This window comes from Indicator indicator, chromosome 11 (genome assembly GCF_027791375.1).
Source record: "Indicator indicator isolate 239-I01 chromosome 11, UM_Iind_1.1, whole genome shotgun sequence".
NCBI classification, from domain to species: Eukaryota; Metazoa; Chordata; class Aves; order Piciformes; family Indicatoridae; genus Indicator; species Indicator indicator.
In genome coordinates this window covers 17,353,487-17,366,202 of record NC_072020.1, presented here as the reverse complement: position 1 = coordinate 17,366,202, position 12,716 = coordinate 17,353,487, and the positions used below count along the sequence as shown (strand labels likewise).

Genomic DNA, 12,716 nt, shown 5'->3' with positions numbered 1-12,716 from the left:
TGGCTTTCATGTTTGCATGAGAGAATCTAGGATGTTCCAAGAAAACACATCAGCCAGTTGCTTAAACATAACAACAACAAGTACTGAAGATGGTGCTTCCCAAAGAAAAGGACATAGTGCAAGAACCCTTAGCCCAGAAGAAGCTGAGAGACTGGCAAAAGATCAGGTTTTGGTGTCTGAGTTCAAGCAACTGAAACTAGAGAAAGAAGCTCAGAAGAACTGGGATCTGTTTTACAAAAGAAACAGCACCAACTTCTTCAAAGATAGGCACTGGACAACTAGAGAGTTTGAAGAGTTAAAAGCGTGTCGGGAGGTGAGATCCCTATAAAATGGGGTTGACTGTTTCCAAATTACTTAATTATAACAGAGCACTGAAGTTTGCAGTGCCCGGTGTAGGCTCTTCCTTATATCAAACCTCCTCTCCTCAGAATCAGGTGTACCACTTCAGTTTTAGTTTATAATTGACCCATCCTGGATGCTAAGAGCAAAATCTGCAATACTTGCTTTGTGTACTAAACAGACAACTTGTCTCAGGTGGAGGTTGGTGGATTTCAGAACACTACCTTACACTAAAGCATCCAGAATTACTGGGTAATTGCAAAGTGTCATTAAGGGGAGCAGCCAGATGCATCTGCTGTTCATTATAGCTGGATGAAAGGCGAGACAGAAACGGTGCAACAGGGATGGATGACTAAAGAAACCTGAAGATATCCTGAAAAGGTTGGTGATTTTGCAGAAGTCAAGGTTTCTGTTTCGTAATGTCAGATTATCCAGTGGGTACCTGCTTCCATTTTTGAATCAAAGGCAATTAAAATTGATCAGAGCGTTTAAAATGCTGATTGAACACTGTCTGCTCGTGTCATGAGAACAAAACCAATATGCTTTACCTTGCATTTCTTCCTCCCCAGTTTGCAGATCAGAAACTGACCATTCTGGAAGCTGGCTGTGGGGTTGGGAACTGCTTGTTTCCACTCCTGGAAGAAGATCTGCATATTTTTGCATACGCCTGTGATTTCTCTCCTAGAGCTGTTGAGTATGTGAAGGTTGGTGTGATGTTTAGAACTTTTAGAAGCTCCTGGAATGACAAGTGACTGGAAGGACAGATTTCTCTTGCCTTCCTTTTTTTGTGAGAAGTGGAGGAATAGCTTTTGCTAGAAAATGGAGACTGACCCATTTTGGTGGAGCTCCTGGCCAAGAAGCCAAATTGTTGCTCAAGACCTAGTTTTTCAGCATCCACTTGTACCATTATGGTAATATATGTGTGTTACTTGAATGATTGGTGGAGACACTGGCTTTTGAGAGCACTGCTCTCTCTGCTGACTGTGCAGTCCAAGCAGAGCTTGTTTGGGATGGAAGCTTGCCTTTGGTGTTTGTGGGAGAGGGAGAGTCCGAAGGAGAGCCTTTGAAACAGTGCTATGAACGTCGCTTTCCAGGAAATGCGTGGCCTAGAATCATAGAATAGACTGGGTTGGAAGGGACCTCCAAAGGTCATCCAGTCCAACCCCATCTGCAGTCAGCAGGGACATCCTCTAGACTGGTTGCCCAGAGCCCTGTCAAGCCTCACCTTGAATGTCTCCAGGGGTGGGGCCTCAACCACCTCCCTGGGCAACCTGATTAGAAACAGGGGGCTGTGCTTATTGATGAGGCTGGCTGGTGTGTACCCCTGGCTTTGGATGGCCTTGTTGAGGCTGCCTCCATGGCTTATGCTGAACTTTCTTGCCAAGGTCAGGTTTCCTCCTACCCAGCCAAACAATGGGATGGAACAACCCAGTGCAGGATGTGTGGCATGAACCCCAACTGTTAGCAGTCTGCTTATAGCTCAAGAGCTGTACTTTGATGACCTTGTAATACGGAATTTCTTCTAATGACGTCTGAAAAGTAGAAGCAACAGTAAACCGGCTCTGGTATGTTTTCTGGGCTGTCTTACTGCCCATTTCTGCTCAGGTTCCTGAGAACAGGATGTTGTAGTGGCTGTAGGTTCTCTAGGGTAGTATGCAGCAAGGAATTTGGTTGCTAGGCACCTGCTGGAGGTTAATGTTCTTTTGCCACCATGTTTTGTGTTGCTCTGCTAGTGAGTTTCCCAAGTGTTTTGTTGTGTTGCACTAACACATGGTGCCAGCTTTCAGTCACGGCTTGCTCTCCTTTCCCTAGCAAAATGCCTTGTACAGCCCAGAAAGATGTCAGGTGTTCCAGTGCGACCTGACCAGAGATGATCTCCTCCAGCATATACCAGCAGAGTCTGTGGATGTTGTCACACTGATATTTGTGCTGTCTGCCATTCATCCTGACAAAATGCATCTTGTCTTGAGGAACATTTACAAGGTAAATTTACAGCCTTTAAAGCACTTTCCTTCTTTTTAGCTTGAAAGTACTTTTTTTTTTTTCCCCCTCCCTGAGAAAACAACCCCTCTTGTAATGGTGATCTTGAACACTGTATTCCATGGGCCTGTTCACATACTATGGGGCTAAAATATGTTCTACGATTTTTTTTCCCCCTCTCTGGGCATTGTGATGTTTTTTGGCTTCTGGCCTGCTGCATGCCATCCACAGAAGAACAGAGTGGCTCAGCTCCTATGCCCTACACTGCAGATAAGGTCCTTGGAGCGCAGAAACGTCTGTGTTGATAAGGGGTGAATGGCAGTGAACCAAGCCTGACTTCCAGAAGATGCAGGGACTTGCAGTTGGGATGTCACTGCTAAACACACTTGATCTGTGGTGGTTTAGAAGTGGGGTGCTCAGAGATCAGTGTTAATCTGGATAGCCTCATCTGCCTGGGCTGCCTTTGTCCGCTGACATCCGGAGGGAGCTTTAGACAGCTGAGCTGGGATTGTTCTGAGCTTGCTCATGCACTGACTGCGGAGGGAGAGAGGCCACACATTTTGTGTTTATGCAGATGTGTGTGTTTGGGGGGTTCTGTGGTCAGATATCCTGTTTGGCTCATCACCAGTGGTTTGGAAAGGGCATGCTGGATTTTTTTGTTGGTGTTTCTCCAGCTGTTCTCCAAAGTGAGGACTGGTGCTTTGCTGGAGCACATGAAAAGGCTAATTATTGTTTTCTCTCTGGAGATGCCTGGCTCAATTGTCTGGCTTGTAGGTTCTGAACTAATTTGAAAGTGGCAAGTATTCCTCTTCTGCACTGACACATAGAGCTGGTATTTGATGAGGCAGGGAAGTTGGATGCATCAGATGTCTAAAGTCAGCATGGCCACTCGTCTATGCATTTTAAACTCTTCATGGCTTGGTTTCTTTACCCAAAAGGAGTTATAAAACCCTCAAACACACAACATTTTTTCCTGAAATTGTACCTTTTTTAATTTCTTATTATATTGCAATAACTTTCTTTGCATGTGGGGGAAAAAAAAAGTCATGGTATTCTACATTCTATTGTTAATCCTTAAGCAAAAGCTGGTACTAGGTTGCACACTACCCAACAAAGAAGATGCTCTGTTAGGATGCAATTCTTATTGTTAAACTGTGTATTTTTTTCTTTCCTCTGTATTTGAAGAATGTTGCTAAAAGCTTATTTAGCTTATCAGCACTCAAACAGGTGTCTTCAAACTGTTTGTAGTCTGCTGTTCATGGGAGGTGTTTGTAAGAGCACACAATCCATAGAATCCTAGAATGGCTCAGGTTGGAAGGGACCTCAGAGCTCATCTGCTCCAACCATGGGCAGGGACACCTCTCAACTAGACTCAGCTGCTCAAGACCTCATCCAGCCTGGCCTTCAGCACCCTCGGGGAGGAGGCCTCCCTGGGCAGCCTATTCTAGAGTCTCAGCACCCTCATACTGAAGAACTTCTTCCTCACATCCAGTCTAACCCTGCTCTGCCTCAGCACCAAACCATTCCCCCTTGTCCTGTCTCTAGACACCCTCAGGAAAAGTCCCTCTGCAGCCTTCCTGCAGGATCCCTTCAGGTACTGGAAGGGAGCTCTGAGGTCTCCCTGGAGCCTTCTCTTCTGCAGGCTGAACAACCCCTGCTCCCTTAGCCTGTCCTTGTAGCAGAGGTGTTCCAGCCCTTGGATCATCTTTGTGGCCTCTTCTGGATTCACTCTTACAGCTCTGTGTCCTTCTTCTGCTGGGGACACCAGAACTGGAGACAGGATTGGAGGTGGGGGTCTCAGCAGAGCAGAGTATCCAGTTTCTAGACAGCTGTTGTGTGCCACAGGGAATGAATTCAAGATGTCTGTCACTACAGTGCTTTCTGGGCTGTATCTGGATGTGTCTGTCTGTGTCTACAAAGATATGTATGGTTAAATCTATTCTCCTCATGGCAGCACCTCTGTGTTATGTGACAGGTATTGAAACCAGGCAAGTGTGTCCTCTTCAGAGACTATGGGCTGTACGACCATGCAATGCTCAGGTTCAAGTCTGGCAGCAAGCTGGGAGAAAACTTCTATGTTAGACAAGATGGGACAAGATCCTACTTTTTCACTGAAGGTAAGACATCCTGCAGTGTGCTTTCTTCTCTGTGAATCTGCTGTTTCAGCTTGCTTCAGGGAATTGCCAGCGTGCCTGTGGAGATGTTGTTTTGCACAGATGTGCTAAAATGTGCCAAGAGCAGCAGCTTCTGAGTTTGTGGAGTTCCATTCAGATTTGTTGTCTAAGAGAAGATAACCAATGTTCAGTAAGAGAATTGATCACCTTCATGAAGCAACTCAGCACTTCTTTGGCATCATTCTTTTGCAAGGCTGTTCCTGGTGTGCGAGGTGAGGCTTGCTGAAGAGGTCAGAGAGGTCTGCTAAGGAAGTCAGTGACTTCTAAAGCAGAACCATGATGACAGTGCAGAGAAGCTTGTGCACCAGTCCTGCTGAGACAGTGCTGCTAGCTGTGGTCACTCTCTCTCCTGGTTTTTGAGTAAAGATGATGCAAAACATGTTTCCATGTGATGTGTGAGTAAGCAGTTTGTCACTCAGTCCTTGTAATGCTCTAGGAGGTAGGGAGATTGTTGGAGTTTACTGATGGAGAATTTGAAGCACAGAGACATGAAGGAATTGCCTTAGCCACTCACCATGACGTTCAACAAGTCAAAGTGCAAGGTCCTACATCTGGGTCAGGCCAATCCCAGGCAGAATTCTAGGCTGGGTGCAGAATTGATTGAGAGCACCTCTGAAGAAAGAGACTTGAGCGTGTTGGTTGCTGAGCAGCTGCCCCTGAGCCAGCAGTGAAGTCAGCAGGGACATCCTAGGCTAGAGCAGCTTGCTCAGAGCCTCGTCCAGCCTGACTTTGAGTATCTCCAGGGATGGGGCCTCAACCACCTCCCTGGACAACCTGTTGCAGCGTTCCAGCACCCTCATGGTGCAGAACTTGTTCCTCACATCCAATCTAAATCTGCTCTGCTCTCATTTCAAACCATTCCCCTCGTCCTGTCCCTGCAGGCCTTTGCAAACAGTCCCTCTGCAGCCTTCTTGTAGCTCCTTCAGGTACTGGCAGGCTGCTGTTAGGTGTGCCTGGAGCCTTCTCTTCTGCAGGCTGAATAACCCCAGCTCCCTCAGCCTGTCCTTGTAGGAGAGGTGCTCCAGCCCCCTGATCATTTTTGTGTCCCTCCTCTGGACCTGCTCCATCAGGTCCATGTCCTTCCTGTGTCGAGTGCTCCATATCTGGACTCAGTGCCACAGGTGAGGTCTCAGCAGAGCAGAGGGGCAGGATCCCCTCTCTCCATCTCTGGCCATGTTGCTTTGGATGCAGCCCAGGCTGCCATTGGCCTTCAGGGCTGCAAGTGCCCATTGCTGGCTCCTGTCCAGCTTCTCCTCCACCAGCACCCCCAAGTCCCTTTCTGCAGGACTGTTCTCCATCTCATCACCCCCTGGATTGCTGTTGTAGGATTGCCCTGGCCTAGGTGCAGGGCCTTGCACTTTGCTTTATTGAACCTCATGAGATTCTCCTCAGCCCTCCTCTCCAGCCTGTCCAGGTCCCTCTGGATTGCCCCATCCCAGCCTTCAGACTTACCAACTACACCACTGAGCTTGGTATCACCTGCGAGTTTGCCTGCCTTTGCAAAGAATAACCTGCCCCTGTTTTTTGTCAAGTAGCACAAGTTTAGAATGGCTTTGATCTGTTGTGAAATGACCTGAGTAAATAAGGTGCAGGAAAGGAAAAGGGGTGGTTTGTAATTAAAATGACAAGTCAATAGTATGAGCAGCCCTCTCTGCTGCAGAGTACCTCTTTGGGAGGTATTCTGCCTTCCCTTTAGGAAGATGTGCTTTGAGTAAGATTCTTTTGTTTCTGGAAAATATTTGCAGTTTAACTTAGTGGAGCCTTGGTGCCACCATGTCCTCTTTGCCCTTTTGTCTACTCTCTGCCAAGTAGGGGCATCTGATAGAGCAGGTCCAGAGGAGGGCTACAAAAATCATCAGGGGTTTGGAGCATCTCTGCTACAAGGACAGGCTGAGGGAGCTGGGGTTGTTCAGCCTGCAGAAGAGAAGGCTCCAGGCAGACCTAACAGCAGCCTGCCAGTACCTGAAGGGGCTACGAGAAGGCTGCAGAGGGACTGTTTGCAAAGGCCTGCAGGGACAGGACGAGGGGCAATGGTTTGAAATGAGAGCAGAGCAGATTTAGATTGGATGTGAGGAACAAGTTCTGCACCATGAGGGTGCTGGAACACTGCAACAGGTTTCCCAGGGAGGTAGTGAAGCCCCATCCCTGGAAATATTGAAGGTGAGGCTGGAGAAGGCTCTGAGCAAGCTGCTTTAGTGGAGGATGTCTCTGCTGACTGCAGAGAGGGTTGGACTGGCTGACCTTTGGAGGTCCCTGCCTACCCAGACCATTCTATGATTCTGTGATTCTATGCCTAGCAGTGCAGGGTGGTGTTCTCCCTCAGGCAGCCTGTAAATTAAGTGATGTGTTCAGCTGGCCAACGTCTGCTGCAGGCAGTGGAAGCACAGTGGTGTCAGGCACAAGGGGAGTGCAAGGGTCAGTGAAAATAGGAGGTATGGCAGGTTTTAGAGACCCAACTGAGTCCTTCAGCCAAGCTGTCCAAGCTGCCTCACTTAGGTTGGTGTTTCTGAAGCAGATCCATGTCTGCATGGAACAGCTGGAAACCTGAAGGCCTTGTCTGATTTTCATGCTGCAGCACGTAAGAACATTGTGCTTGTGTAGATGGTGACTGGTGTTTAAAACCTCATCTGATTGTTTTTTAAATTCTCTTGCAGAGTTCTTGTCTCAGCTCTTCAGGGCTGAGGGCTATGAGCAAGTGGCCAACGAGTACGTGCAGCGAGAAACGGTGAACAGGAAAGAAGAGCTGCGTGTCCCCAGGGTCTTCCTTCAAAGCAAGTTCGAAAAGCCTGTCGGTAAGACATGAAGCTCTTGGTAATGAGCAACAGTGTTGCTTGTGTGGAGTGGAAGCTAGCACGGTTTCTGCCTCTGCACTCATCTCTGTGGTGAACAAGAAGTGGCTGCATCCAGTACCTCTTGTTGGTCCTCATCCTCAGATGTGAAGTAGGAATGCTTTGTCTCATTCGAATCTGAGATGGTGGAGTGATGCAGGCCCCCTGCTGAGTATCTTCCTACTTCTAAAGTAAATCCTGTCCAGCACTGTTGGAGGATCGGGAAAGCAGATTAAAGATGGTTTTCATTAGTCATCATCATCATTGTTATTTCCTTTTTTTATTAAAAGCTATTTTTTAGAAGAAGTATTCTGTGTTTTCTATCTTGATGCTTTCTGTGGCCTGATAAAATTGCAGTATTTCATCTGCTTTCAGTGCCTGTAGGACTTCTCAGATACAGGAGTGAGACAGACTCAGTGAATGGTGTGGCATAAGCTGCTTTGATACTTTAATAATAGTATCTTTTTAATGTGCTCAGCATTTAGCTATGTAAACAAAAGTTACATTCTAAACAAGATCCTCTGCTATCTCATTTCATGCTTGAAGGAATTTGTTAGAGGATCAGGTTGTCTTTATCCCTGCTTAATTTCAGACATTTTTTGTTTGATGAGCAGAAATAATTGAGGTTTTGCAAGTCAGTTTCCCATTTGGAACTGAATTAGTGAGTCACAAGTTCTGTATTTGCTCTCCAGTGTAGGTGGCTGCCTCTTTCCTGAGCAGAGGACTTCATTCTTTCTCATCACTCTCAGGAAATATCTTGGTCTTTGCTGCTCCTGTCACTGAAAGCCACTGTATTGATGCTATGGCTCATAGCCTGCCACAGACTGACCAGCTTGCAGGGACCTCATCCTTTTCCCTGGAGCAGCCCTGGTGCATTGCACTGCAGAAAGAGCCTCTCCTTTGTTCCTGGGTGATATCATCTCAAACTCATGTCTGGATCTTTCACCTGCAGGTTGAACAGCTCCTGTGTAGCAGAGGAGGCTTGGAGGGATCTGGTGGCTTGTGCAATGGGCTGTGCTGATCTTGTGCAATGTGCATGAGTTGCAACAAGGGAAATTCCTGTGAAATACAAAGATTTTTATTATTGTGTGTGTGAGGTGAGGTCAGATACTGGCATAAGACCCAGAGAGGCTGTGAAACCTTTGTCTTTGGAAATACTTGGACTGTGCAAGGCCTTGAGCAACCTGTGCCTTTCCTTGGTGGTGTCCTTGTTTTGGGGAGGGATTGAATCTGTTTGCACAGCACAGGACTGAGACTGAAAGGCTGCCTTGTGAGGCAGCTCCTCACTTTGCCATGTGATTGCCAGCATATGCCAAGGCATCCCAGAAAGGAACTGAGATGTAGGCAGGTATTAAAAGCACTACTCAGAAGGTCTGAGTCAGCCCCGATGGCTTAGCTGCTGGCAGCCATTGCCTTCATTTTCACACTGAGCAATAATACAGCTGCTTGTGGCTGGCTGTAGCTTCAGTGCTTCTGTGGATTTGCACTTGAGAGCAACCTTCTTGTGTACCAACCCATTGAAAAGAAAGCAGTATGCCAACTTTATTGATGTCTCATTCAGCCTCATTTCCAGTCAGACTGGGAAAATAAAGCAGTGTGCATTAGCGGTCCTGCCAGACAGGCCTTCAGCTGCTATCTCAAGATAACCTCAGCTTGATGACAACTGTGAATGGTCAGAAAGCATTGTTTGGTTTCTATGCCTCTGTTTCTGTGAACTTTAAATCATTGCAAGTGTTTGCAACTATGGTAAAGTGTGAGGAAGCTGAGTCAGCTTTAAGAAATCCTTGCCTCATCATAGCTGATGGGGTGCCACGTGGCTGTGGTGGTGCTGAGTAAAGTCGATCTACTTCCCCCCAACCCTTCATCCTTTCCAGCTCACACCAGAACATGGCTCCTGAATGCCTTTTCACTGCAGTTTGAAAAGCAAGAGCACCATTCCCAACCCTGTTGTTGGTTTCCTGGGTGACTGCAAGCCCTGCCTCTCACTTTCTGCCCTGCAGGGAGGAGGGGAAGGATCTCGGAGTGAAACCAGTAGCTACGTTCAGTGTGAGTTCTAAGTGTTCCGATTTTCCTCCTGCCACAACCATCAAATTTTTCAAAGTCTAGGAGATGAAGAGGTAACCACAAAGCATCCTTGTAAAGGAGAGGATTGGGTAGAAGGGCAACACTGGAAGATACTTCCCCAGGTTGAAATGAACATGGTAGAAGGATCCTTCTGTCTAGGTCGGTGGGAAAACTTCATCTGACTTCCTCCAGAACACTCAAGGTGGTAAAGGGAACTGCACTTTTGGATGGGAGGTCTGGTGCATCTCTCCTCTTGCTGACCCTTGGTGATGGGAAAAGATGATCCACTAATGCAGCCAAAACTGAGCCTACAAACTCATGAAGCTGGTGCTCCAGACCCATAGAATGGGGGTGGGTGGTGGGGAGGGAACAGAAGATACAAACCCGACAGTCAGGGATACAAAGAAGGTGTTATTGTTTAAAGCAGAAGTGCTACAGCTACAGTGGTATGTTGCCTGCAGCAGAGATTGCAATAACAGTGGTAGTGTGTTGCAGCAGAGCACTGCTGCCCTTGGCCTGAGCTCTCCTGTCTCCTGATGCTGTTGATCTGATCTCTTCCTCCCCTGATGCCTTTAGCCTGATACCTCCCATCCCTTGCTGCCCTTGGCCTCATCTTTCCCACCTTTCCAGTCTCCTCCGAGTCAGAACACAGCAGATCCACCCTCTTGGAGTCCTTAGGGAGGTTAGAGGTGATCCCTGGGTTTGGCAGCCTGCTGGGTTTAGAGCATAAGCTCCTTGATATTCAACAGTTTTAATGCAACCCTGTGTTTTGCTGCTGTTTGAAGCCCAGGCACAGAAGAAACCCAGATTTTAAAGAAACTACCCTAAAAGAGGAAGGAAAATCTGTCTGGCAGTGATGCTTAGCAAAGCCTGTATAGCATGAGGTGACACTGGCCATTGTTCGCAGTTCGCAGTATCAGCAGTACTGTAACAGAACTTTCTTCTCTCTGCATTGTCGAGCTCTTGTCTGGCCTGGCTGGAGGCTTGGTGTCCTGTTTGATGTCTAAATGTGGAGCTCTTACCATGAAGTTACTGATTTGTGCAGAAGTTGGGTTTTTTTGCTCTCCTGCACAGGCACAGTCTGGCTGAAGGGGGTGAGGGCTGGGAGTTGGAGATGTTGTTCACAAGGTGGCACTAGTCACCAACCAGTGCTACCTGCCTTGAAGGATCACAGCACGGTACGGATTGGAAACGACCTGGAAAGATCATTGAGTTGAAGCCTCCTGCCAGACCAGGATCCCCTAGGGCAGGTCACACAAGAGATTCTGCCACTTTGCTCTGGTAAGACCTCACCTGGAGTACTGTATCCAGCTCTGGAGCACTCAACACAGGAAGGACATGGACCTGATGGAGAGGGTCCAGAACAGGGCCATGAAAATCATCAGGGGTTTGGAGCACCTCTCCTACAAGGACAGGCTGAGGGAGCTGGGGTTGTTCAGCCTGCAGAAGAGAAGGCTCCAGGCAGACCTAACAGCAGCCTGCCAGTACCTGGAGGGGGCTACAAGAAGGCTGCAGAGGGACTGTTTGCAAAGGCCTGCAGGGACAGGAGCAGGGGCAATGGTTTGAAATGAGAGCAGAGCAGGTTTAGACTGGATGTGAGGATCAAGTTCTGCACGATGAAGGTGCTGGAACACTGCAACAGGTTGTCCAGGGAGGTGGTTGAGGCTCCATCCCTGGAGATCTTCAAGGTGAGGCTGGAGAAGGCTCTGAGCAAGCTGCTGTAGTGGAGGATGTCCCTGCTGCCTACAGGGAGGTTCCAACCCCTGACATTCTATGACTCTGTCTTTTGAAACAGGCAGTGGGATGGCTCTAGCCAGCTGCCCTCCAGTTGGACCCTGTGCAATTTCCAGTGCCTGCTGAAAGCCATCTTTGAGTAGCAAAGTATTTCAGTGTCCTTAGTAAATGATTCCAGTGTGAAGGACTCTTACGGCTCTCACACTAACCTTTCTTTACACAGCTTACCGCCCTCCTCCTGTGCCTTTCCTGCTCCTGTTCAAGCTGCTTCTTGTTGCCAGTGGTAGAATCCAGCTTTCTTACAGTGTGTTTCTGTTTTTCTGTGTGGGTAGGAGGATCAATGTTCTTTGTTGTGAAATCAGGCTGTCAATGTGTAACTCCTGAAAGACTAAGGTTTATCTCTTGCATGAGGAAGCAAAGTCAGGTCAGGAGCCCAAATGTCAAAGGGTATTTTTTTTTTTTTGGTACTTTTAAAAGTTTTTTAAAGGTTAAGGTTGTGGAGAAGTAGGAGGATATGGACCAATAACATTCCAGAGGAAAATTCTAAGCCCTGAATTTGGCATTCATGGCCAATGTCCAAGTTTCTGAAGTTGTGCTTATTTTTACACCATGTATTTACTTTGTAGTCAAATTCTTGTAAAATTAAGAGGTGCTTCAGCCACACATCTGTTATCAGAGTGGCTCCACCAAAGCCTGATTGCAGTGATTTTTAAGATCAGATCCTGTCAGTGAAGTCTGTAGCACCTGTTTTCATCAGGATGAAAAAGCAGCACTCCTTTGAAGAGGAATTGATCTGATGCTGCTCACTTGGGTACCAATTAGGAACAGCTCCTCACTGGAAAAGCACAGGGAAGAATGGGTGGAAGGTTCTGCATCTCTTTGGAGGGGAAATGAAATAATTCCCTTTTTACCCTCTGAATCACAGGATGTGCAACAGCTTGAACACAGGCTTTTGGATGTGGGGAAAGTGCACCTGTGCAGACACCATCACTGGTGAAAGGGGCTGTGCTGCCTTGCTGAAGCTCTCAGCTACTATCAGGTGTTCATGCAGTGTTTCCCAGAGGTGAAGGTGTGAGAGGCAGACTGTTTGTGCCCCTTCATGTGCTTTTGGTAGAGAGCCCCTTTCCTCCCCAAACAGCAGCCCCTTTCCTCCCCAAAGAGCTGCAGTTGCTGTAACCCTCTGCAAACAGCATCATCAGCTTCAAAGGAGCTTCAAGTGGCGTTGCCTCTTTTCCATGTGGGTGTGAGGTCAGATCCATCTGGTACCTGCTGCATGACACTTGGGTGTTTGAGTCCCAGGCACGCTCTGCTGTGTCTTTCATCTCCAGCCTTGTGTGTGACTGGGATGGAAGAGAGGTTGCAGGATTGTGGTGCATCTGGAGCAGGCTTTGGAGCCAAGAGACCTCTTGCTAGAAGGTGATTTTCCATCCATAGCTTCATAGCACGGCCCTTCTTCCATCCTGCAGGTAGGAGCCAACCTTGTGCCCTGCCATGCTCTGAGATGTCAGGCTGGCTTTTCAGCGAGGGAAGGGGCTCCCTGGAGCTCGGCAGAGCTGAGCTCCTGTCTGTGATCCATTGCTGTTGGTGTTCCTGGGGG

At 47.8% G+C, this 12,716-nt stretch overlaps 1 protein-coding gene across 1 annotated transcript; it reads left to right on the top strand.

The window, feature by feature from the left end:
* Positions 1–31: 31 nt before the first annotated feature.
* On the top strand, positions 32–7,296 carry METTL6 (methyltransferase 6, methylcytidine). Its single transcript, XM_054384995.1, has 5 exons — positions 32–313; positions 909–1,043; positions 2,152–2,322; positions 4,295–4,436; positions 7,148–7,296. The coding sequence occupies exons 1-5, from the start codon at positions 32–34 to the stop codon at positions 7,294–7,296; spliced, it is 879 nt and encodes a 292-aa protein (XP_054240970.1).
* Positions 7,297–12,716: the final 5,420 nt, after the last annotated feature.

What these genes read in the sequence shown, in the direction of transcription:
- METTL6 (XM_054384995.1), top strand. Translation starts at nt 32, where the DNA reads ATGTTCCAAGAAAACACATCAGCCAGTTGCTTAAACATAACAACAACA. An exon ending in TCTTGAGGAACATTTACAAG is followed by an intron (nt 2,323 to 4,294) that starts GTAAATTTACAG and finishes GTTATGTGACAG; the next exon opens with GTATTGAAACCAGGCAAGTG. An exon ending in ATCCTACTTTTTCACTGAAG is followed by an intron (nt 4,437 to 7,147) that starts GTAAGACATCCT and finishes ATTCTCTTGCAG; the next exon opens with AGTTCTTGTCTCAGCTCTTC.